This window comes from Paroedura picta, chromosome 7, assembly GCF_049243985.1.
Source record: "Paroedura picta isolate Pp20150507F chromosome 7, Ppicta_v3.0, whole genome shotgun sequence".
Taxonomy (NCBI): domain Eukaryota; kingdom Metazoa; phylum Chordata; class Lepidosauria; order Squamata; family Gekkonidae; genus Paroedura; species Paroedura picta.
Window position 1 is genome coordinate 30,158,996 of NC_135375.1, and position 25,605 is coordinate 30,184,600.

General features: G+C 42.7%; 1 protein-coding gene across 4 annotated transcripts in view; it reads left to right on the forward strand.

The window, feature by feature from the left end:
• RGS7BP (regulator of G protein signaling 7 binding protein) overlaps window positions 1-20,619 on the forward strand; it is a 61,478-nt gene extending 40,859 nt beyond the window's left edge. For 2 of the 4 annotated variants that reach the window (XM_077347228.1, XM_077347229.1), the window contains 4 exons: window positions 11,513-11,643; window positions 14,661-14,808; window positions 18,310-18,380; window positions 19,589-20,619. In XM_077347228.1, the coding sequence (XP_077203343.1) occupies window positions 11,513-11,643; window positions 14,661-14,808; window positions 18,310-18,380; window positions 19,589-19,680 (442 nt within the window). In that variant the 3' untranslated portion in view covers window positions 19,681-20,619. Of the gene's footprint in view, window positions 1-2,201; window positions 2,445-11,512; window positions 11,644-14,660; window positions 14,809-18,309; window positions 18,385-19,588 lie in introns of those variants that run through there. The other 2 variants (XM_077347227.1, XM_077347230.1) reach the window with 2 other exon arrangements.
• The last annotated feature ends 4,986 nt before the right edge of the window (window positions 20,620-25,605 follow it).

Consider the following 25,605-nt stretch of genomic DNA (forward strand, 5'->3'; position numbering starts at 1 on the left):
TGGGGATTAAATGTCTTAGAAGCTGGTTACTCAGTTCAGTATTTTTATTAATAGTTTGCTAATCAGTTTATGTCCGGCTAATGTCAGAAGACCCAAAACTGGAGCAGCTCTCAAGAAAGTTTTTTGAGTATGTGGATTATTTTAATTGTGTTAACATTTTTTTCAACAGTAGAAGGGTGCTACCTGTGTAGCAGACTGAAAATCTATTTCTGAAATTGCTCACTGGAAGAGGTGTTTGGTTTTATTGAACACTGAATGCTGATTTCGACAGTATTGATTTCAAAAGGGGTTAGAAGTTTGGCCTCCTGTATTTTGTGTTCAACTAGAAATGTTATGGATATGAGGTTAATATGTGCAAAGGTATATCTGGGGGTCTGGCTTTTTGAGGAAGATGACTATCAGGTAGGTCAAACCATATGTCTTTCAAAACATTTTGAAATTAATTCAAAAGAAATTTCAGCTAAACATCTGGAAAAAGTCCCTGTCAGTTAGCGCAAGTACCCCTTATGCTCTATCAAAATTTGGGGAATTTAGCTATGCACAAGGGATAAGAAGCAAAATCTGTTTGCTGTGTTAACAAGGTGATTAATCCTTGTAGAAATCCACGGGGTACAAATACTGAATAATAATAAGGTGCATGCTTTATTTAAGAAATAAGACATAGACCACCACTACACAATCACAACAGAAAACAATAAGATATAGCTAAGTTCTAAGGGGGAAAGGAAGGGGCAGCAGAAATCATAGGATTACCTATCTTGAGAAAGTTGGAGAAGCTGGGTGCCTTGGGGGGCGGGGAGGTCAGCAGTCCGAACAGCCAGCATCCGAGTTGGGCGTCGCTATAGGGAGTGAGTGAGCGAGTGTGCAGGGGCCTGGAAGGAAGGGTTTTTATCCCCTTTCCTTAGCCAGATACCTGGAAAAAGTCATGTTGCGAAAAAGGTAGCTTTGGACAATGGGTGCAGATGCTGCCTTTGATATGGAACCAAAATGTGATTTATCCAGGATTTCCCGGATCCAAGTGATAAAAGGGAATGCTCTGGAAGCTATAGAGAGCCATAAAGATAATGGTAAACTGGCATTCATGTTGAATGGACAGGAAAGGGTGTTTCAAGGAGAGAAGTTTCTTCTGTAATCTGCATGTTTAATGGGGTGGGGGGAAGTCACAAAGGAGGATGTTCTTTGAAGTTGCCAGTGCTTTGTGCGGTTTTGAAGATGCTGGGATGCTGAGTTCATGAGAGGTCAGTCAGTCATGCCACGCTGCACTGATGTTTTGGAAAGACAGGTTGGCCTGGCTTTTGGCCTTATGCCTAGGCCAGAGCAAATAACCAAAATCCATAGTTCAGAGTCTTGCTTGGAGAGCACACAGGTGCTAATCTAGGTGCTGATTCAGGGTTTCTAGCACCATAGAATACAATCCAGAGAGTCTGGTTGTCACTGGTTATAATTCAGGATCTGGTACCATTAGGGAGGTAGGGCTCCATTGAGTTACAATGGATATGAGGTTAATATGTGCAAAGGTATATCTGGGGGTCTGGCTATTTGAGGAAGATGACTATCAGTTAGGTCAAACCATATGTCTTTCAAAACATTTTGAAATTAATTCAAAAGAAATATGAACTAAACATCTAGAAGAAGTTTCTGTAAATTAGAGCAGTTCCTCAGTGGAACAGGCTTCCCCAGGAGGTGGTGGGTTCTCCTTCCTTGGATGTTTTTAAGCAGGGACTAGAAAGCCACTTCACCGAAATTCTGATTCTGAGTTTAGGCAGATTGTAAGTGGGTGGGCAGAAGGGATTGTGTCCATATTTGGCTCTTGTGGCTCTTTCTTGCATGCTCAGGGAAATCCCAATCACCACTTTGGCATCAGGAGGCAAATTTCCTCCAGGCCAGACTGGCCAGGGATTCTGTTTTTTTGTGTGGGGTTGGAGGCATCATAGAATCATAGAGTTGGAAGGGGCCATACAGGCCATCTAGTTCAACCCCCTGCTCAACGCAGGATTAGCCCTAAGCATCCTAAAGCATCCAAGAAAAGTGTGTATCCAACCTTTGCTTGAAGACTGCCAGTGAGGGGGAGCTCACCACCTCCTTAGGCAGCCTATTCCACTGCTGAACTACTCTGACTGTGAAAAACTTTTTCCTGATATCTAGCCTATATCATTGTACTTGAAGTTTAAACCCATTACTGTGTGTCCTCTCCTCTGCAGCCAACAGAAACAGCATCCTGCCCTCCTCCAAGTGACAACCTTTCAAATACTTAAAGAGGGCTATCATGTCCCCTCTCAACCTCCTTTTCTCCAAGCTGAACATTCCCAAGTCCCTCAACCTATCTTCATAGGGCTTTGTCCCTTGGCCCCAGATCATCTTCGTCGCTCTCCTCTGTACCCTTTCAATTTTATCTACGTCATCATCTGGTCATGGAATTGGAGTCACCATTGGTGGGTGGACAGGTAATTATGAATTCCCTGCATTCTATAGGGGGTTATACTATATGACCCTGGAGGTCTCTTCCAACTCCATGAGTCTATGATTCTTTGACCCAAGTGCAAGAAAGCATTGTGACATCCACACCTCACCCACTCTGCATCACTGGAAGAGCCATCACTGCTGTATTGCTAAGATGCCTGTATGTGAAGATTTCTCAGGAAGTCCAAAAGTAATTTTGGAGTGGGCATCCAATCTCCTTGGACACAGGAACAAACTTTAGGTTGCTGTTCACAGATAAACAAGGAAATATACATGTGATGTCGGAAGGGAAGCATGGTACAGCTGTTCTCACAGGAACACATTGTTTGCCACTTCCTGTCTTCTTGGTGGTAGTCACCAGTCTCCTCAGGTCTTTTCCTGTCTTGACAGGGAGAGCAGCTTAGATTAGACTGTTTTATCAAATTAGTCTTCCGTATTCTCATTATTATTTTCCTTTCTTATGCTATTACCCTTCTTCCTCTATCCTAATTTTCTTCTCACTTGTTTCAATCAAAGAGATTGATAGCTCAAGTTTTTTGCCTTTGGGCAAATAAGTATTGGCCTCAGCAGCCATTTTCTAAATACAAAGGTCAATGAAGCATTCACAGCTCATTCCTTTAATCCTGCTAATGGATCTTTATCAAGGCAGTGATGGCTTCGTCTCCAAAGGAGAGTTAGAAGCCTCTCTTGCTCCCAGCCTAATCTCTGATGAGAGCCAGGCACACTGCTCAGGGACCCTTTTTTCAATTGATCTCAACAAGTAGGACAGCCAAAAGTGTGCCAAAAGGAGGCATCATTCTTCCCTCCCTGCATATGTAGCATCAGCCAACCTGAGCTTGCCATTTGCCTACTGCTTGCCAACTGCAGAGGAGGAGGCTGCAGAGAAGAATTACCCAAATCCATAAAACTAATTAAGACTACAAGACCCATGGAAGAGACAGCAGTAACAGGGTCCTCTGAACTGGTGGCCGAATTCTTGGCTACTGTGACACAAAGAAACAGTTGGCTAGGCAAAAAGATCAGGGGCATCTACTGTTGGTGGAAATTACTGATTGCTGGGCATTCTGGAGGAATCTATTGTTGGTCGCTGCTTATTTTATTTCACTTATTTGTTTTCTTTAGACTATGTAATTTATCAATTAATTATGAATTACCCCTATTTTGATGATGTTTTTTATATGCCCTTAAAGGGTTTTTGAAATTTGAATTTGAAGTAGAAGGGAATTTAAATTTCCCCCAAAACCGAGCACCAGTTACCTCCATCAGTCTGGCATTATTCATCCTTCTCATCGCGGAAGTGGTAGAGGGCCACAGGGCAGATTTTGTGCTGTTTCTCTGTGTTGCTGTGGGTCTTGGACCTTCTGGTATAACAGAAAGGGAATGTTTCAGGAGGATGCAGGCAAAAAGAATCTTTGAATTCTTTCTACGTATAGGATCAAACCCAATACTTTTCAACATTAAAAAGTTACCGAATTCGGTCCACGTCTCACTACTGTACTGCAGGATTCTGAAATTAGTATCTTTCCAATGACTGGTTTTATGATGGGCATGCTTTGTGAGTCTGTCTAAAGTGGCTGCTGCTCCTTCTGAAAAGAAGTGTTTAGTTCCCCCTCAGTTGATCTGAAGCATTGTGCAGAATTGGGAAGCCATGTGGTATATTGATTACAATGTGGAACAAGGACTGGAGGAGGCTTGGGTTCAAATCTCCACTCTGCCGGAAAGCAGAGCAGTCATTGCCTATCATTTTAACCTACCTCCCAAGGCTGTTGCAAGAATAGAATGAAGGGAAGGAGAATCACATATGCCATTCTTGAGCTGTCCGATAAAAATGTGATGATTTCAAGCGAAGGACAGGTTGGCAGATGGCATTGCATCAGAGTTTTCTCACCACAGAACTGATTTCCCAAGGAAAGAATTTCATTTCAGTTGTTGTTTCTACTCGGCATAATTTCCTATTTGTATGGCCAAAGGAAAATCAACACAAGCAGTTTTGTCGAGGAATCGGCTTATCCTTCTCAGAAAGAGGTAACATAATCAATGTTTTAATAACAAATTGCCCTCTCCATTCTTCATTACCTCTGTGGTGGGAGGAAGAAGAAAATGAGGATCACACTGTTCATTGAAAGCATAGTTTCCATAGCAACCACAACCTTATAAAAAGAGCTCTTCCATACAGTATGTTAGCAGTTCTTGGAAAGAAATTGATAAAAGAAACAGTCTTCAAAGAAATACTTCCCAGCAGCATTTATACGCTTAAACGCACCTAGTGGCTTCTGATTTTGTTTCATTCTGAAAGTTGCTGTAAATGGTGCTAATGGATAAAATTCTGGTTGCTTTAGTGTCATACGATAGGATCAGGTGCTAGACTAGGCCGAAAGTTCATCCTGGTTAATTAAGGCATTATACTGACTTCATTATACTGGCTTGAGCTCTAAGGCAGGGGTAGTCAACCTGTGGTCCTCCAGATGCTCATGGACTACAATTCCCATGCGTTTGCTGGCAGGGGCTCATGGGAATTGTAGTCCATGAACATCTTGAGGACCACAGGTTGACTACCCCTGCTCTAAGGGACAGAGCACCACCTACAGCAGGGGCAACAGGTGGAGTTTATGTACCAGGGTAAATAGCTTGTATTTTGCTTAGAGCAGTTACCAATAGCAGTTGCATTAACAAGTAGTTTGATTAAACTGTGGCTTAATGCGATGTCTGAATGTAGACTACCCTGCCAACCAGGGTATGCTGGTGGGTGCTAATCTGGGAGTCTAACTATGGTTTGTCCCTGTCTTGTTAACTTTGGTTTATTGTGACAAAAAAGAAAGTTTATGCATAATCAGGGTTTTTTGCCTATTTATTTTTCTGAGACATGCATGATACTAGAATGATTGATCTGGTGAGCCCTGTAAGAATGGTCTTCATGTGCGGATTGCATGTCAGCTGTAACTGTGGTTTCTTCCCTTTAGCAGAACTATATTTGCATGATAAAGATCTATCATTTTCAAGATCATATGCACAGAAGAAGTGTCCATGTGTTCTCCCTCACTGCACTTGGGGATGCTGCTTTTTAAACATTTGTGATCACAAGGAGAAATGGACCTTTCTCCATGGACACTTTCTCCATGTATTTGTATTAAGCATAAAATCTGACAATTGTGTGGACACAGCAGTTGAAGTTTGTGTCTGCTCATACTCTCTGTATGTTGAGGGAACATGCAGATGGGTAGTGTGCTCAGAACTACTGCTACAGACCATTCTAGCTTCTCTGAACTCTTTGATCTTATATCCACCTCATTCAATCGTCTACATCTGTAAACAGTGTTTCGCTTAGCCCTATGGGCTAATAAAATTGTGTGTTGGTTGGTAACTTGAGTGTTTTTCCGAAAACACTAATATAAAGTGTGACTTCACCATAAATGTAACCTAAATAATTACACCCTTGGATCTTGCATAGATTTTGTCCATGCTGGCCCAGTACCTGTTCTAAAATCTCAGCAAGATTTCCTCTCCAAGGGGATCATTCCAGTTGGTGCTACACATCTCACCTTCAGCTGTCTCTTTTTCAAATCCCCAGCAGGGACCAAAGAACTGTGGTTTCCACACTGCCCCACATGGCTGTCTCCCCACCCTTTCATCCCAAAATCATAGTCAGCCATCTTGGGGTATTATTTTTATTATTATTTATTAAATGTTTATACCGCTGCTCCCAGGCGGTTCACAAAACAATATACAAAAAATCAAATACCAAAAGCAAAGATTATCCAATAAAATATCATCTAAAACAATGAAACCCTCTAATCTGGAAGCTGGGTTTGATTCCCTACTCATCCACATGCAGCCAGCTGGCTGACCTAGTTCTCTTAGAGCTCTCTCAGCCTCACCTACTTCACAAGTAGGTGCCCTGGAGCCACCACACTGGGCTACCGCTGGATGTTTGCAAATAAGCAATTTGCCCCACAACTTCCTGTGTCCCCACGGGAAACTGTTTTTGCCAGCACACCCCATCCACCCTGAATTTCTGCCTCTGGATGAGGCAGCCAGGGAGGACAGGTTCTGTCACGTGGCATGGGGTGTTTTTATTTTATTTTATTTTTTCATTTTCTTAAAAATGAAAAAAAAATACCCCAGTCAGCTCCGCTCCGCTGCAGAGCCAACTGGGGCATTTTTGTCCCTTATGGGACTCTGTAGTCATGGGAGGAGCCAGACCTCGATTGCCCAACTTTCCCCATCTACACGGGCCTGTCTTGACATAGGTCCCATTTGCATAAAAGGGCATAAAAGGGAATGTGGAGATATCCATGTTCCCTTGCCATGAGGCAGTGGGGGGCCTGAATTGGGACAGTGCCAGAGAGGCCCGGACCAGAGCCCACATCATCTGCCCCGCAATCAGGCAAGTGCCGGCCTCAGCCTAATTCCTCATGTGAAGAAGGTCAGGGTGTGTGTTGTGGGGAGAGGAAAGGTAGGTGATTGTATGCTGCTTTGAGACTCCTTTGAGCAGTAAAAAGCAGAATACAAAACCCCCCAGATCTCCAAATGGGCCAAGGTCACTGGTAGCTTTGGGAAATCCACCCCTTCCCTACACAGACATAGTAAGTACTAGACTTTTGTGAGGGGCACTTTTACAACTCCTTGTTTTCTGTGGGAGATTTAAGCTTCGTTTATTTCAAACTAGCTAAATTCTTATTAAACTGGTAAGGCACATTTTCTAGTTTAAAAGGAAAACTGGAACAGTGAGTATTAATCTCAGGATGAAAGTTAATTTTCTCACATTGGAATCAGTAGGAATTGAAATGTGTGCTGAATCCTGCTCATAGCTTAGAGTGCCCTGACAAAAAAAATTATGTAAACAACATTATTTCTAAATAAATATGGCTGTAGTCCAGAGTAAAATATGCACATATGGTTATTTTCCCATGGTTCACACAGAGAATTTCCCACAACATTAACAAGAATGGGAAGTTCCTGTGTGTACAAAACTGAACACCACACATGCAGTTTAGCTTTCAGGAAGGCAGCCAACAGATCTCTTTCCTACTTCAGAAATTTTCTCAAAATAGCTGTCCATTGAAGTGATTGATCTTGCCTTCTTGTCTCTGTTAAACTATTGTGGTTTGTATCATGTTATACAGCTGCAGTTAAAAACCAGTTTTCAAAATTTTATTTCTTCTTACTAATAACATAAGCATCTTGACAGGATGAAGTTTTTGCTCAAATCAAAAGTTGTGGTGTTAAGTTTGTCCAGAAAGAATTCACTTGGAATGAAAATGTGTTACTCTGTTAACACAGAAGCTAATTTTTTCAGTATGCTAAAAGTTTGGAAATTTCCTGTCATGGCTTCTGTTGTCCTCTGTAATGTATCCATTGTCAATCTGTGCACCTTCTCAGTTTAATTCACAGCCCAGCTTCCTTCGCCTTACTCCTGTTTCCTTCCAATTGGCATACAGTAGTTGAGCAATTCAGCAAATTTGAGTCAGTGTACACAGGCCACACAATAAAATGTGCTTTCAGCAATTTAAAATGAGGCCCCAAAGTGGTAGAGTAACTTGACCCCCACGTAGGTTAAGTGAGCATAGTTTGCTGATGGCCTCAAAATGTTTCCATTTTGTTTGGGATAAAACATAATTTTAATCTCATAATGTAAGCACTGGGATATATAATTGTTGAAAATCATTTATTAGGTTAGTGGCTTTGGCTCCCTGGAGGTAGCCAAGAATCTAATTGTATTTCAGCTCTGTGTCCCTTAAAAAAATAAAAAATCACAGATCTTCAACCAACAGTGATTTTTTAAAATGATGAGGAGTGACTGTGTTTGTGGCCATGGAGGTTAATTACTGAAATGATCCGCCTTTGTCCAAATGCTGCTTCATAGCATGAGACAGCCGCATTGTGGTTCTGCTAAGTGGCTCCTTCTTTAGCTCTTGTGAGACCTAATCTGTGATGGGACTTTAAACTATCTGAAATTGTATTCTTTGTACATACACATTTCATTCTTCAGTCATGAAAGCTCAGAAATATGGCCCCATCCCACACTGAATCAGAATCTCTTTTAGAAGTCTGGAAGTTCATTACATTGTTTCCTGTTCCCAGTGATAGGTATTTTGTTTCTTGAATCTCCCTAAGGGATAATCAAAGTGTTTCATTAGCCATTAGATATGTAACTTGTGGCGCAGAGTGGTAAGGCAGCAGACATGCAGTCTGAAGCTCTGCCCATGAGGCTGGGAGTTCAATCCCAGCAGCCGGCTCAAGGTTGACTCAGCCTTGCATCCTTCCGAGGTCAGTAAAATGAGTACCCAGCTTGCTGGGGGGTAAACGGTAATGACTGGGGAAGGCACTGGCAAACCACCCCAAATTGAGTCTGCCATGAAAACGCTAGAGGGCATCACCTCAAGGGTCAGACATGACCCAGTGCTTGCACAGGGGATACCTTTACCTTTTTATGTAACTTTTCTGGAATTTTTATACCCATGGCATGGACAGAATAAGTAGTATTTTTAAAAAGTGGAAGCTTTGTGGGATTTAGATTGGAAGACAGTTAAAAAATCTGCCGACAAAGGATTCTTACCCTTTATGTGGAACACATCCACATAAGGGAGGGCAGCTGGCACAGAGTCCTTTCCTCACCACTCTTCCCTTGCCTCTTTCCCTTACCTCTCACTTCTCCGACATCCTTCCGGTTCCTTCCCCTCCTCTCTGTCTCAGATGCATGCACACACAGAGACTCTTCCCCCTTATCTATCACTTCCCCGACATCATCCTTTGTCCACACACACACACAGAGAATCCTTCCCCCCCCCCACCTCCTTACCTCTTACAACAGGACAGTTATCGTGTTCAGCGGTCTTCCACCGTCTCAGCTGGGCAACCCATGACTGGCTGCAGTGGGACTCCTGCAGTGCTGTGGCTGGACTGGCCTCCACGGACTCAGCAGGTAGTGCCCCCATGGCCCATCACCACTGTCCCAGAATCGGCGGTTAGGGCTGGCACTGCTGGGCTGGCCTGCAGGTGGCACTGCCAAGTCAGGGCTGTCTGGCTTGCACTGCCACTGCTGCTACCCTGGACTCAGCAGGTGGCGCTCGGTAGGTGACGTTGCTATGGTGGGGCCAGCCTGCGCTGCCACCACAGCTGCCCTGAACTCAGCGGGTGGTGCTGCCACAGCTTCATTGGCCTCCTTGGCAGCCACTGCCACCATTGGCTGCTTCCATGCCAGTTGCTTCCAAGGGTCTTCTGGTGCACTCAGGGCGGGCATAAGTTACAGACGTGATGTCCGTGAAAACTTCTGTTTCACGTTCTACATCAAAATGTTTACTGAACTGCTTTAAGAATACATCATTCTAACTGCTCCTATTAAGATGTGCTGTTGGCATAGTTATTAAATTTAAGTGCCTGACAATTGTTTCTTTCTTCTTTTCTTTGCAAGTACAAGTAATACTAGGAAGGGACAGAGGTAACTGTAAATTCCTGCATCCTAAGCAATCATTGACATTTGAGAAGTAGGCAAAAAAAAAAAAGCTGAAAACAGAAATGGAGAATGTTGCAACCGACAAAAAAATTAATTATTCAGATTTGGTACCAGTCATTATACAGCCACAGTATATAATGGCTGTATCAGCAAAAGAGGATATAAGTGTTCAAAATGTATCTTTTCTATAGAGTATTCTCAGCATATACACACTATGTTGTATTAATTGTACACGGAAGTAGCTGCTTGTGAATACAGTGCATCCTTGGAAAGATGTATATGTCAGTGGTATATATCCCCAAAATTTCAATTGTAAAACCTGAAGGGAAAAAAATCATGGAATATTGTCTCACATATATAGGCCCTGGTGTCCCCCTTTTTAATATTTGGATATGTTTGAAGTGGGAGGGTTTGTTCATTATGCGAGCTGCTTGTTCCTGGCTTGTCTTATCACCCATACGGAGAAAAATAGAATAATGGAATTTCTATCTCTTTACCATTAAAATAGTTACTTTCAGAAAGAACTGTAGAATGGCATGTTTTGTGATGTAAATCGTTGAATCTGCAGAATGGATTTCACTCCTGGAAAAATTCCACTGCTGCCTATTTTCTGCATCAGATTCCCCACTCCCCCTGCCATCTGAAAAGTAGTTTCAGTTGGGGAATCTTTGGTAATGGCATAGGAATTATTAGAGAGAGTTGCAACTTAAGTTGGAAATAACCATGGGTGGTTCAGATAAACTGAAAAGTACCCAAATCAATACTTATCCAGGTTCTTTTCCCCTGCATCGTGATTTGACCACCTGATTCAGACCGTTCACATGTATCCTCCCCCTCACTTTTTTAGACAAAGCCTGAGAAGGCAAAGGGAGAGTGTATGCCTAACAGCAGATGATGACCAGCACCCCACCCATTCCCTTTAAATCCCTCCCCAACTAGGGGAATTTAAAGAGAGTGGGCAGGGCGCCTGTCATCAGCTGATTGGCGTGGTGGCCACAATTAAAAGGAAGCAGCTAGCATACCTATCAGCTGATGATGAAAGATGCTCCTCCCAACTGGAGATGGATTTAAGTGGAGTGTGCAGGGCACCTGTCATCATCAGCTGATCAGCGGGCGCTCTCTTCCCCATCTTTTCAGACAGCAAAGGCATTGCTGCCTGGGAAGGTGGGGAACAAGGCATACTGACAAAAAGCCCCAAAGCTTTTTGGTTCCAGCTGAATCCGAAAGGTGAAGGGTTATTCATGATTATTATTATTATCAGATTATTATTTCAGATAATTTTTGCCAAGATTTGAAACTGCAATTTTTTTTCATGTGCCTAGTGGCACTCCCCTTGTATGAGTGTAGTGCCTTCTGGTCGCACAAGGGCACTATTCGATCCAACCCAGCATGTTTCACTGTCCGTGAGACATCAGTTATACAGACAAAGAGAATCATGGGCTGCTCTTACTTGTGAAAACTTATGCTACAAATAAGTCTCTAACAAAACACTTCTTTTTGTATTTGCTGCAACAGACGAACACTATTTCTCCACTGGAATTGGAGACTCATAATAACATTTCCAGGATTCTTTTGTTTTGTTTTTTAATATTGCTGCAGCCCAGAAGATGGTGAGATTCATCCTGAAATCTGTAGACTATATATCCAGTTGCAGTGCTGCTTAGAAATGTATACAACAGAGATGCTAAAATCCATGTGTCTACTAGGATCGCTTCAGCTTCATCGAAAAGGTATTCACACATCATAAACTGCAGTTTTTTTATCTTGTTATGCTCACTTGTATTGTCTTTCTGCACAACTTTCCTTGGTAAGTCTCCAGCCAGGCTGCTGAAAGGGTTCTAGTTTTCTTATGCTTCAGTACATTCTGTGTCCACCCCTGTGCACTCCTAGAGCTCTTGGCATTCTTAGGCTTTCCCACTGATTTCAGTAAAGAAAGCAACTTGACACGTGCCAAGGAATATGGATTAGTTGCTTCCAGGGAAATGAGGAGGAAGGGTTGAATCTTGCCAGTTACTTCTGCCGATGTAAGGGGAGGTCCCACTACAGAACTCCAATTCTCTCCCTTAAGTTGTTTCTGGGGAGGGTCTTTCAGCGCTGTACTGTAAGAGTAAACTAAGGAGAGTCATTCAGTTGCAACATAATAAACAAACATTTTCCTAAGCAATGTGGGGATCTTCCAGTGTTGTGCTTGTAGCCTCTTGTGCAGTATTAGGAGTTTGGAAGACTCCCTGCAAAGATCATCTCTTCAGGGACTGTTCAGTACAGCATGGGGAAGTATAAATTAGTCAGGATCAGTTACAATAGAGGGGTAAGTAAGTGGCTGAAAAGGTTACAAACAGCACCAGAGCCTGCTTGGTGTAGAGGTTAGGAGTGCAGACTTCTAATCTGGTGAGCTAGGTTTGATTCCCCACTCCTCTGCCACATGCAGCCAGCTGGGTGACCTTGGGCTTGCCACAGCCCTGATAAAGCTGTTCTGACCAAGCAGTAATATCAGGGCTCTCTCAGCCTCACCCACCTTACAGGGTGTCTGTTGTGGGGAGAGGAATGGGAAGGCGAATGTAAGCCGCTTTGAGACTCCTTTGGGTAGAGAAAAATGGCATATAAGAACCAACTCTTCTTCTTCATCATATCATATGAATAATGGGAGAGGAGAACATTGCATTTCACCAAAAACATGCCCCATTTCACCCCACACTTTTCGTGGGCAATACTTTAACTCAGACTTCTTCAACTCTTACCTTTTTTATCTGCTGCATCTTCTACCAGCACAACACTGTACAATTTTCCATTGAGAAGTTCGTTGAGCTAGACTTACACACCAGTGCCCTTGCTTATTCAAGGAAACGTTCCTGATAGCATAAAAAGACCTCATAAATATTTCTACGTGTGAATAAATATGGCTCATTCAGGCCTCCACTGGTGGGGGCAGGTAAAGAGGTGTGCATGCAGGTCTTGATCAGAAGCAGACTGCTCAGTTCAGCACTCTGCTGCCTTCACTTGCCTCACGGAAATACAGCAGCCCTGCAGAATCAAAGCCTTGGGCTTTCTGTTACTTTTTATATCTTTTGTACAGTTCAGTTCGATATCCAAGTTCAGACTGTATTTTTTCCTGCAGGGAGCTGACCTACAGGAAGAAACCGAGGCTTGTTGTACTGAGTAGAAACATCTCAACCAAAAATAGCTGCTCTATGCAAGGAGGTTGAACCGTTTTAGTCCAGATGTGCTCTTGCAAGCACGATGCTTTCCTCCCACTCGCTAATTGAGCAAAGGAAAGCTTTGGGAGTTTGAACCTGTGTATGCTTTTTGCTGAGGACACAGAGAGGATGAGAAGCTCTTCCAAATCATCCCATTTCATCTGTTCCCCATTTAATCCGAGCTAGTAAACAGTACTAGGAAATGTGAAAAATGTATTTTGCATCAAGAGAGCATAGTTGCTATTTATAACAGATTTATCTAAGCAAAAGAGCGCTTTTAGTACGCAAAATGCTTTCCAGTTTTCATCATCTTTATGCATTAAAATTCTCCATGTCATAGGCTACAGTTCAAGTATTTTGGAACAGTATTATGAGAATGGCTGGAATGCAGCACAAGTTAGAAGGGGGCATTTGTTTCAAATTTTACGTCAGCCATGAACTTTTAGGGATGGCTTAGGCAAGCCACTGTTCTCCCTTTTGGTATTAATGCTGTCATTCCATGCAACATTATTCTCAGGTTTATTGAGATAACATATCGAGGCACTTTTAAAATACAAGAATAGTAAGTATTTATTTTAGCAGGTTACTATAGTTAATTCATTGAACAATTAGAACAACCCCTAGGGAGGTATTAATCCTTCAGATTATGGAGGGTATGGCTTAAAGGGGACCACCAGATGTTTTTTAGGTCAGATGTTTTGAGGTCGGATTAACCTCAATCAAATGCCTGGTGGAGGAGCTCCCTTTTGCAGGCCCTGCGGAATTCGGAGAGTTTGACCAGGGCCTTGATTCTTCAGGGAACTCGTTCCAACGGGTGGGGTCAGTATAGAGAAGGCTATGGTCCTTTTTGAGGTCTGATGTACTTCTTTGGGGCCAGGGATTACTAGCCAGTTGGCGGTGGGAGAGCATAGTACTCTTTTGGGGATATTGGGTTTTGTATGATGAATTTTAGATTGTGACCTGCCACGAGCCACTGTGTGGGAGGGCAGGATATAAATTGAAGCATGCATGCATACATACATACATACATACATACATACATACATACATACATACATACATACATACATACATACATACATACATACATACATACATACATACATACATACATACATACATACATACATACATACATACATACATACTGGCCCTGACCAGACATGGTTTGGCCCAATTCACCTTCCTCAGTGGTCAAACTAATAATGTCACACACGGCTCCTGACATAATAATATAGCATTCCTTAATTTGGCATTCATTTATCATAAACAAGATGAAGTTATTTATTCACTGCCCAAGTGTCTTCTGTACTAGAAGAAGCTGAAAATAAATGCAAACATTCAAAATATATTCAGTGTTCAGCTGTTGTTGTCAAATATTTTAAATATTTTAAAGAGCTCTAATGTTCAGCAAGGCTTTCCAAATGGATAGACATCCATGTCTATCTATACAACATAAGCATGTATACATTCTATGTATACAGTATGTCTGTCCATAAATGGTTGGCGATTTGACTGAATCTTGTTTTTCAATATTTTTGAATATTTCAAAGGGATGGAGACCTGTGCAGCTCCAAAGACTGGAGACAGCAAAGTAGAGGAGAGTTCAGAAGTACCTATTTTAGAAGATACATCATCTTCACCTACAGACATTCAGCAACATCTATGGCAGGTTTCCACAGATATTGAAAACACAGAGAGGTATGTGCCTTATTCTGTTCTAATAATTTGACCTTATTTAGTAATTCCTTTGATTTGGTGATGAGGAGGCACATACTTAAGACGAATCTAAAGTATAACCAGGGCATGCACCATAGTGAACGGATATTTTCAGTCCAGCAGCAAGCTGAAGAACCAGTGGAAATAAAAAACATTTACTGTAATATAATCAAGATTTTATTAAATGGTTAATTATATGACAAACATATTAATGTTTAAAATTACAAACAGTGTGGAGCCTATGAATCCAAAATCAAGAGTGGCTTCCACACCGATTGATAAAATAATTATCCTGGACTTAATAGGCCTTAATTATCCTGGACTTAAAAAGGTAAGGTATCCCCTGTGAAAGCACCGGGTCATGTCTGACCCTTGAGGTGACGCCCTCTAGCGTTTTCATGGCAGACTCAATACTGGGTGGTTTGCCAGTGCCTTCCCCAGTCATTACCATTTACCCCCCAGCAAGCTGGGTACTCATTGCCGCTGTCAAGATTCAGATGGGTAGCTGTGTTGGTCTGAAGTAGCACTTTTAAGACCAACAATGATTTATTCAAGGCGTGAGCTTTAGAGTCTGAGGAAGACTGCTTGCACTCGAAAGCTCACGCCTTGAATAAATCTTTGTTGGTCTTAGTGCTACTGGACTCTGATTTTATTGTGCCACTGTCAGGTTATTGGGTGTCATCCCAGTGAAATTACAATTCTGTCATATTTTAAGTTGTTATGACTATCCAAGTCCATCTGAATCAAAAACATTTACAGATTAAGGGAGTGAAAGACACTGAGATATCAGCTTCAACTTGTTCCTCCCCTTTACTTTTTGGGCTGCTTTATACATCCTGTAACTACCAAGAGGTTTGCCAAGGAGCCTGTGCTCTGCACCAGCCATTCTCAACAGGGGACAAATGTCTTCCGGGGGCGGGGGGAGAGGGGGCTGGCACATTTGAAGGGAGCCATAGACAGAACAATGTGAGAAGGAGAGTCCAAAGGGTTTATGGGGGACCATGGTAATTGAACTAATGATATACCCTTTTGGTAGGGATGGCAGTCCCCAGGTGGGACCTGGGGATCCCCTGTTTTACAGTTCATTTCCAAGTGACAAAGATCAATTCCCCTGGAGATAAAGGCTGCTTTGGAGGATGGACTGTATAGCATTATACTCCACTGAGGTCCCTCCCTGCCCCAAATCCCACCCAATCCCAACTCTACCCTCAAAGTATCCAGGTATTTCCTAGCCCAGAGCTGGCCACCCTACCTTTTTGTCTCATATGACTTCATTAATTGCTAAGAAGTTCAACTTTTGTTAAGGGAAAGAAAAATGAATCACATAATTCTTTCCTTTGTGGGTGCTTGAATTAATACATTCGAGGGGGGAAATGTGCAGGCTTCTCTTGATTGAATGTTCTACAAATCTGCCTCACATATATAAAAGCCAAGGTGTGTCAAGTATAATTAATTCACTCTTAGTTTAGGACTTTTTAAATCTCGCTCATTGCACAAGCGGCCAACCTACTGCAGGAGGCCCTGGAACCTGAGAAGTGCTCTTAAAAGAGCTGCGGCCAAAAGAAGTTGAGAATGGCTGTTCTAGAGAGAGCTGACATGAATCCTCACTGGCTGACAATTGTACCTGCAGTTCTGACATCTACACTTTCCTCCCTCCGTCACCAGTTAATTCTGATATTAACATTTAGTGTACTGCAATAGTTCTAAAATAGTGGAGTGAACCCATCCCCTTCCCCTGGTAGACTGCTTGAAAGAAGAACCTAAAGTTTCTAGAAAAGATCTGTAGTGTCTCCCTCTATACCTTAAGTTGATCTCTCCCTTGCAATAAATGCTTGGTGTTCTACATTTTATTCTTAAACTAGAAGAAAAGCCCGTTGTATAAACAAGGCAGTGGACTCTGACACACACACCCAGCTAGACCTGGCGAGGCTGGTCATGGCAGGGGCGAGCTCTGGCGGGGGTTACCCACCTCAACCACCCACCCACCTAGGCAGCCCCACCAAAGCCTCGCCAGGCTGGTCAAGGTGGGGGCAAGCTCAGGCTCCCCGCCTCCCCCCACACCCAGGCAGTCCTGCCAAGACCTTGCCAAGCTGCACCAAGGTTGGTTGGGGAGGGGGAAAGCTTGGGCAGGCGCTCCCCGCCTCCCTCCCAACCCACCCGGGCAGCCCCACCAAGGCCTCGCCAGGCTGTGGAGAGGCTGGTCGGGGCAGGGGTGAGCTCAGACGGGTGCTCCTTGCCTCTCACCCACACACCCACGCAACTCTACCGAGACCTTGCCAGGCCACTGCAAGGCTGATCGTGGTAGGGGTGAGCTAGGACAGGCCCTCCTTACCTCCCACCCACCCGAGCAGCCCCACCAAGACTTGGTGAAGCTGCGGCAGGACTGCTCGGGCTGGGGCTGCCTTACTTGACTGCCAACTCTTTGTGTGGCTGGAAAGTGGAGGGGGAGGCAGTTGGGGATGGTGTGTCCCACACCTGATTGGTCCTCTAGGGGCTGTCATTCCCGAGGGCCAATCTGGGACATGGAGGCAGTTAGGGCCATCCCCTGCCTTATTGGTCCTCCAGGGCGAGTGCTTCCCCAGGGGCCCAATCAGGTACGTGATGAGTCCCAACTCCTCCCATCATCCCTCTACAGCTTTATTTATGGTACAGATACAGATAAAATCTTAGATCTGCACAAAATGTAATGTGGGATAGAGCCTCATCTGTTGTTTGACTGGTTCCATTTACTGGCTGACCATATGTGAGGCACAGTATGTAGTCAACGCCCCCAGTTTAACCAAATTCTCAGAGCAAAAATAATTTAAGAAAAACTGGTTCCCATTAATTATTATTCATATTATGCAGTATTTAGCTGTCTATCCCAAGCTGGGTTGAAAAAGAATGATGAGCAGCTTAAGCATGATTATTGGGTGTGAGTTAATTAACAGGCATTAATCTGGGCAGCTTTCCTGTTTTCCTCCTTAAATCTTTCTTATTTGCATAGGAGGAATATACACAAATAAAAATTAGGGGAAATACTGTTGCATTTCTTTTTAATATCATTTTGGCCATTAAATGTTTTCAATTTCGATGTTCTGATTCCTGTCTGGAATATATAGGATACTATTACTAGAAATGTTTTTAAGCAGCCAGTAGATTTTTTTTAAGAGCCTCTTGTGGCGCAGAGTGGTAAGGCAGCCGTTTGAAAGCTTTGCCCATGAGGCTGGGAGTTCAATCCCAGCAGCCGGCTCAAGGTTGACTCAGCCTTCCATCCTTCCGAAGTCGGTAAAATGAGTACCCAGCTTGCTGGGGGGTAAACGGTAATGACTGGTGAAGGCACTGGCAAACCACCCTGTATTGAGTCTGCCATGAAAACGCTAAAGGGCGTCACCCCAAGGATCAGACATGACTCGGTGCTTGCACAGGGGATACCTTTACCTTTAGATTTTTTTTTATTCAAGTAATATCCTATTTGATCTGTCTTGTGTTTCATTTCTGCAGAGACATGAGAGAAATGAAAAACCTTTTAAGCAAACTCAGGGAGACTATGCCTTTGCCACTGAAAAATCAAGGTAAAACTTTTCATTTCCACATGTGACATTTGCATATTTATGTAGCCAGGGTCAGTTTAAGTAAATGAATTCTTTATATGCTAAGCTTGATGACTCAGAAAGCCATCTTGTCTCACTCTCCATACTGCCTCTCATACCAAGAACTCCCTCTCAGAACTCTTGAAGGAGTACACAGTCTGCTTTCAGAGCAGTGAAGAGCCATTATGTGCCCCCCCCCATCAGCATCTTTGGGTTCCTCCTTCTTCAGAAGAGTTTCTAAGATGCTTGATCTGAACAGGTGTGCTGCTGCTATTCCCCAGGAGCATCTTGCCAAGGGTGGCACTGGCCCCAGAAGTTCTCAGCTGCAGTGTGGCCCATCTTCCTTTCTCCACTCAGATCCTCCCTACAAACCCAGTTCTGTGACATCTTTATTTTACCCCACTTGAAAGAGTCCTGTAGTTTGCAGTGGCTTATACTTGTTCTCCTGCTCTTGCCCCCCCCCCCTCTCCATCATGGTCCTCTGCTGTCTTGCCCCCTGTGAAACCTATAAGCACACTCTGAACTTTGCTTATGTTATGTGAACAGTGGGGGTTTATGACACTGTAGAACAACATAAGGATTTATGAAATGAAGCAAGGCAAACTGGGCCTGCAAATGCTGCTGGTTTTCTAATGCATAAAGAAAGCGCAAAAGGCCTTTCAAAGGATTAATAAGTCACACCGAAAATTAGTATGACAACTTGCAGTGTCATCTGCTTGCAAGGACAGTGTTTCTGCTTGCAAGGACACGTGATTTGATTTGGGCCCTATTCCTTTACCTTAAAAGCAATTAATTTACAAGAAGTGCAGCTTCAGTTAAAATCCCGTGTTTTTATAAGGATTCAGAAATTGGATTTCTTTGAAAGGTTTTTGGAGGAGGACTACTTTGTGTCAAACCTGAATTGGTTACTGTCTGTATTTGTTCATGACTTGTAAACTCCTAGCTGGGACTTGTTCCAGCAGCCTCCTCTGAATTAACATGGAATACAATTTACTGGGACACTCTCCTGTGCTTTGAAGAGGATAGAAGCTCTTGCACGGCCGCTGTTATTTCAGTGAGGCTTGCACATGACAGGAGGACTAGATCCCTCTGCTTCTCACTTAGGGGCACTGCCATTCACCTCGCCACAGCCTTCTTTGCCTTGCAGTATGCATAACCTAATTCTAATGTGTGTGTGTTTTTAATCATAGATGATAGCAGCCTCCTAAACTTGACTCCTTATCCGTTAGTGCGAAGACGGAAGCGAAGATTCTTTGGACTCTGCTGTCTTGTCTCAAGCTAGAAGACCTAATACAGAAGTGTGCAGATAACTGTAGCCAATACAATTGACCTTCAGCCGGATAAACCTAATGCTCTAACTTAAAATGTATGTTTTCTACACTGCCCTCATTCTATCTCTCTTCCTCCTCGTCAAGAGTTTTGCAGATCGCTGCTGACCAGAACCAAAATCAGGAAACCAATTTAACATTGTTAAGAATATTTTTTAATGTTTTTTTTTAATGGCATACGCACGTCTGTTTGAAACCATTCTGTTATTAGAGGCAACTATTACCATTATCAAATAAAACATGCAAAAAAAATGTTATTTCATGTACAAAAAACCACAACAACCAATTGTGTACAGTACAATAGTATGACTGTAGCTCTTGCTAGTATGATGTTAAAATATTTGAACATATTCTATTAAGCAATCTTAATCCATAGGAAAGTATTTAGAACAGCGAAACTGTGCTTAAGTTCTAAAGCGCTGAAATAAACAGAGCCAATATCGTAAGAGAACATGCACAAACTCTACCGCTTTTTGTGCTCTCATTCATATTTAGTCTTCCACTCTATATCTCAATTTATCCAAGATCTTCATAGTACAATATCCTAATTTCTAATACACAAGCAACATGACATTAATATGTTGATCCTGTAAATATGAGAGTTCTATCTACATATTGTACAATGCCTAGAAATAGCGAATTTACTTTTTAAAAAAAATGTTATCTATTCAGCTTTGGGAAGAAAGGACTACTTGTTTAAAAGACGGTGTAGGAAACTATACAATCCACAGATGTAAAGCAGATTATCCCATTTTGTTTCCATTAAAGGTTGAAGCATGGTGTCTGCACATCAAATTAGTGTTACTGCTTATAGGGCATGCCAGGAGTAGCTCTGATTGTAAAAAAACTAGACATTTTACATTGTTAATAAATATTTTTTAGTGAAACGAAAACATGTTACCTTGGAATTGTATGACAAAGTATATATCATCTATAATTCCTTATCTCTATTTCTGTGACTGCTCTGTTCATGAGAATGTACTTGTTGTCAGCCCTGGAACTGGGAACTTCTGTTTTAGCTCTGTGAACATTCATTTTAAAAAAGAAAGAGTTCTTGCTACCTCAACTCTGCTTCACCACTGGCTGGATATCTCAGCTATCAATCTGATAGTACCCAAAGCTGAGTTCTACTTTGGGTCTTTCAATGTTGTCCGTTCCAGTTGGCAGAAACTCTCTCGGGTCTCCAGCAGAGATCTTTCCTGCCACCTGTTCCTCAACTGGAAATGCTAGGGATTTTAACTTGTGCTACAGATATTGTGGAACATCTAGTTGAACTAAAGACAGACCACGAGATGTATTTATTTTACTGGTTCTTTATTGTCCCAATGCAATACTTCAAGGTGCCGAGAGCATCAAATTTATGCTGGTGACTTCACAAGTTTATATAACATGAAGCTGACATGTTTAGCCAAGTCCCTGTATTTATTTATTTTATTTATCATTAACTATACTTATAGGCTGCCACTCGGCCTGCCAGCTCCCGGCAGCTAAGAACAGTAAAACCACACAGTTCCCCAACCCCAACAAGCTAGCTGTTAACCCCCAAACCCCACCTTACCTCCCCCAATTTACCAAGTCTCCAGGGACGATATTACAAGTAGGGGACACTGAGGAGGGGCAAGATCTTCTGTCAGTCTGCCCTCAACCAAGTGCTTAGCGAAAGAGCTCCGTCTTACAGGCCCTGTGGAACTGAGTTCATTCCGAAAGGGCGCTTACCTCTTCCGGGAACTCCTAACATATTTCACTATCGCTCTATTGACTCATCATACACAGAAGGCGAGGCTTCCTTCTAACAAGCAACACAATCCAAGACCCAGTTGCTGAAATACCAGAAGGCTGCCTGGAGCTGGGAAAGAATACATCAAGGGGGGTAATGAGGCACTCTGTGTTATTCTTTGCAGGTTCCAACACCACTATAGGTTTTCAGGCTAAAGTGCTATGGGGAAGGAAGGAGGGAAAAACTGAGGAGGGAAGGACACAATATAGGTTGACCGGTAGATGCATAGGAAGCAGGAAAAGGGGAGAAGCAAACTACCAGGTTTTTCAGGAAATAGGAACCAGTGTCCAAATGAGAAATGAGATGCTCGTTGCCTAGTCCTTATGAGTTCCCTGCTTGTACATATATCATTTCTTCTAATTATTCTTTTCCACTGAAGCTCATTACTACCCCCCCAAAAAAAATTGTTTCTCAGATTCCTGAATACTCACTGAGGAAAACTTAAGTGTCCTTATGTTTAGTTTTGTTTTAATATTGCTTGATAAAGGCCATTGTCATTTCCAAAAAAATTGCATCTGTATTTACTGTTGTACCATTGCTGTGCACTTGGCCATGGTGTCTGTTACTGGAGCAGTAGGTCTGATCGGCTCTGCTGCAGTGGCATGATACCCTTACTGAATTAAAGGTGAGCCCACATTGGCAGGCTGCAGCTGCAAAGCCCTCTTTGAGCCCGACTTGTATACTGTTATTCATCTGCCCAGCAACCCATAGAGCACAGCTGTACGTCTGCTTCTTCAGTCCCCAGTGAAATATCTCAAGCAAGCGGTGACGAGCTTATAATCATTCACCAATTAAATGATGTGCAAGAAGCAAATAAGTTAATTTTTATGAATGAGTGTCAGTATACCAAGAAGAGAGAGAGAACTGAAAGGTGAATTATTTGCCTCAGCATCTGATAACTCTACCCTTCCATATGCCGGGCTGTGCTCACTTCACTGGGGCTTACCGTTACTCCAGTTTATACAATATGAGGCCAGCAGATCAATTTGATCTAGCAGGAACACCTAAATGACTGTAATCAGATTTTTCCGGACAAATACGAGTGATGCATTAGTGAACAGTGGCAATGCAAAAAGGAACATCATTATGTTCCTTTTCATGTTCACCTCTAGGAACTTCAAAACATGGTTTAACCACACTGCTTATAATCTCTGCACAGATTTGTAAATCATATTAAATCCCACATCTTTTAGAGAGTATTTACATATTGGGCTCTAATGGTCCAAGTGATCTGAGACCATGTTGGAGTCAGGGTATGCCATCTAAAAGATAAAAATTATTTTATTGTTTTTGGTCTGTTTCTTCAATACTACAGGGTCTATACATCGCAACACATAATACAGAACAGAACAAGGTTTGAGTCCAGTGGCACTTTTAATACCAATATTGTGTATTCAATACTAGGTCAATGTTATGTCACTCAGTATTTAGTCATTTGTCCATTTTAGAATAATTTTGCAGGCATAGTATAGAATCATAGAGTTGGAAGGTACCTCTTGGTTCATCTAGTCCAACCCCCTGCACTATGCAGGACACCCACGACCCTATCGCTCATCCACTGTAACTTGCCACCCTCTTGAACCTTCACAGAATCAGCCTCTCTCTCAGATGGCTATCCAGCCTCTGTTTAAAAATCTCTAAAGATGGAGAACCCACCACCTCCCAAGGAAGTCTGTTCCACTGAGAAACAGCTCTGTCAGGAAACTGCTCTGTCAGGAAATATATATTTACCCTGTTTTTTTAGATTCTTGTCTCAGTTTACCTAACGTCTCAACTATCTCAAGAGTTTTTTTATATTCCTTAGTGGAAGTTGAGATAGAGATATCATCTGGGCCAAAGTAGCATAGCTGAATGTATTACTATCTCAATGCTTGCACAATGACAAATTATTTGTTTAGTTGCTGGGAATGGAGCACAATGTGATCATCTGTCATAGCCTGTATGGGCCGATGATGATGTTGATGATGTTATCCGTTCAGTCGTGTCCGACCCTCGATGATTCTATAGGAAAGTCTTCGCCATGCGTCCCTGTCTCTGACTGCTTCTTTTAATTGGTTCATGGTCATCCCTGCATCGGCTTTGATCATGTCGAGCCAGCGGATCCTTTGGCGACCATGTTTCCTTCTGCCGCTGACCATGCCAAGCATTAATGATTTTTCTAGCGAGTTTGATTGTATGATGTAAGTGAGTTTTAGCCGTAATATGGGCCTATATGCCTGCCTTTTTATTTTCATCATATGAATACATGAATGTGTCTTTACATTTAAACCAGAGTATTGCTTTCATACAGGAAAAGCCAACGTTCACAGTGCCTGAAGCTCTCTGAAAGCCAGTCCTGAAAACCCGTGACTTGGGCAGAAATATGACAGTAACCTGGCTGAAATGGTGATGCTACATCTCACTTTAAATATGACAAACCCCTACAAGGAAGGAAAGAAAAAACTGGAAAACATTTTCTACACACACACACACACACACACAAAATTATCTGCAAAAATTAAGAACCCCATCCAAAACATTTTAAAGGGGAGAATAGGTGCATCAGCGGCTATTGGCCATGGTGGTTAAAGGGAAGAGCCATATAAAATAGCAATGAGAGGAGGCCACATTGAAGGCAGGGGAAGGTTTCTGTGACCTGTTGTTGCCCTTCCAGAGTCACTGGTCGGCTATTCTGTGAGACAGGATGCTAGCCTAGATGGGCCACTGGACTTATAAAGCAGGGGCTCCCATATTAAAGCAATGGGCCTCTGGCTAATTATATTGGCATGTAGCCTACTAGTCCTTTCAGCCAAGCTGTAAGTGCTCTGTAGCCAACAGATCCTTCCTCCAACTTGAATGGCGCTTTTGCTGAAATGGGGAAAGGCTTGGAATGTTGCAGAGCGGAGGGGGAGGATCCAAGTAATTTAAGCAAAAGAGTGGAGTATCTGATAGCATGAACACATATTTTACATTTGTTATCCATCCTTTAACACAGTGGTCCCCAACCTTTTTATCACCGGGGACCACTCAACGCTTGACAATTTTACTGAGGCCCGGTGGGGGGGCGGCTAGTTTACTCCTCTACTCTCAACTGCTGCCCTAATGCTCTCTGATCGCTATGGTAATGTTTAAACATCCCTTCAAAATAAGATACAGACCACAACAATGAACATAAGGAACATTTTATTTTCATGGAAATTTTAACTCATGACAATGACAAATCAATGGGAACCCTGAGCTTGTTTCTCTGCATCTGGGAGTGATGGGAGACAATGACACCCAAAGTGTGTTGTAAAGGGCCGGGGGGGGGGAAGAAGGCATCCTTCGCGGCCCACCTCCAATTAGCCGACGGACCACAGGTTGGGGATCGCTACTTTAACAAACACTTCACTTTACAACTAGCAGTTATGTGTTCTGTTGATCTTTTAACTGTAGTAGATATTATGTTTCTATGTGTTTGGAGATTGGACTGGGAATTGCTGTACTGGTTGTACTTGCCTTCATCGCTAGCGTCCTTGTGTTTTGTTACTTATTTCTTGATGCAAAGCCGCACAGACTAGATACTGGTCTGAGGCGCCAACATCTGGAGATTCCTTCGGCTCAAGAGGGTAGGAATTGCATCCGCTTGACAAGGAAAAGAACTTTTTAAGAGTTCTTAATTATAAGGACTCACTGAATCGTCTTTTTGAAGTTGACTTTTAGAAGGCATGGCAGTTAATTATACATCTTGCAGAAGTATGCGTGACAGTTAACTTAAACAAAGAAGGAACATTACACACACTGCTTATTTTTACCTTAAATGACTTGTAATCAGATCTAAATGCAAAATGCTGTTTGCCCTACTTAAGGCTGGCAATTTTGTGCTAGTCATGCAGAGGGGTGAAAAATCCCTTGCTTGACCAGACTCATAATACCCTAGCATTTCTGTAACAGCACTTCACAGCACTTTATACGTTAGTTCAAAAATCAGACACCTGTGGCTCTGGATCTGTGGCTTGCAAGTATGGATCAGCAGCAGTGCATCAGCTTTGCATGGAAAAGGTCCCAGGTTCATTCTCCAACATCTCCAGTTAAAAGGAGTAAGTAGTAGGCACCTCCACCTGATAATCTGTAGAGCACGGGT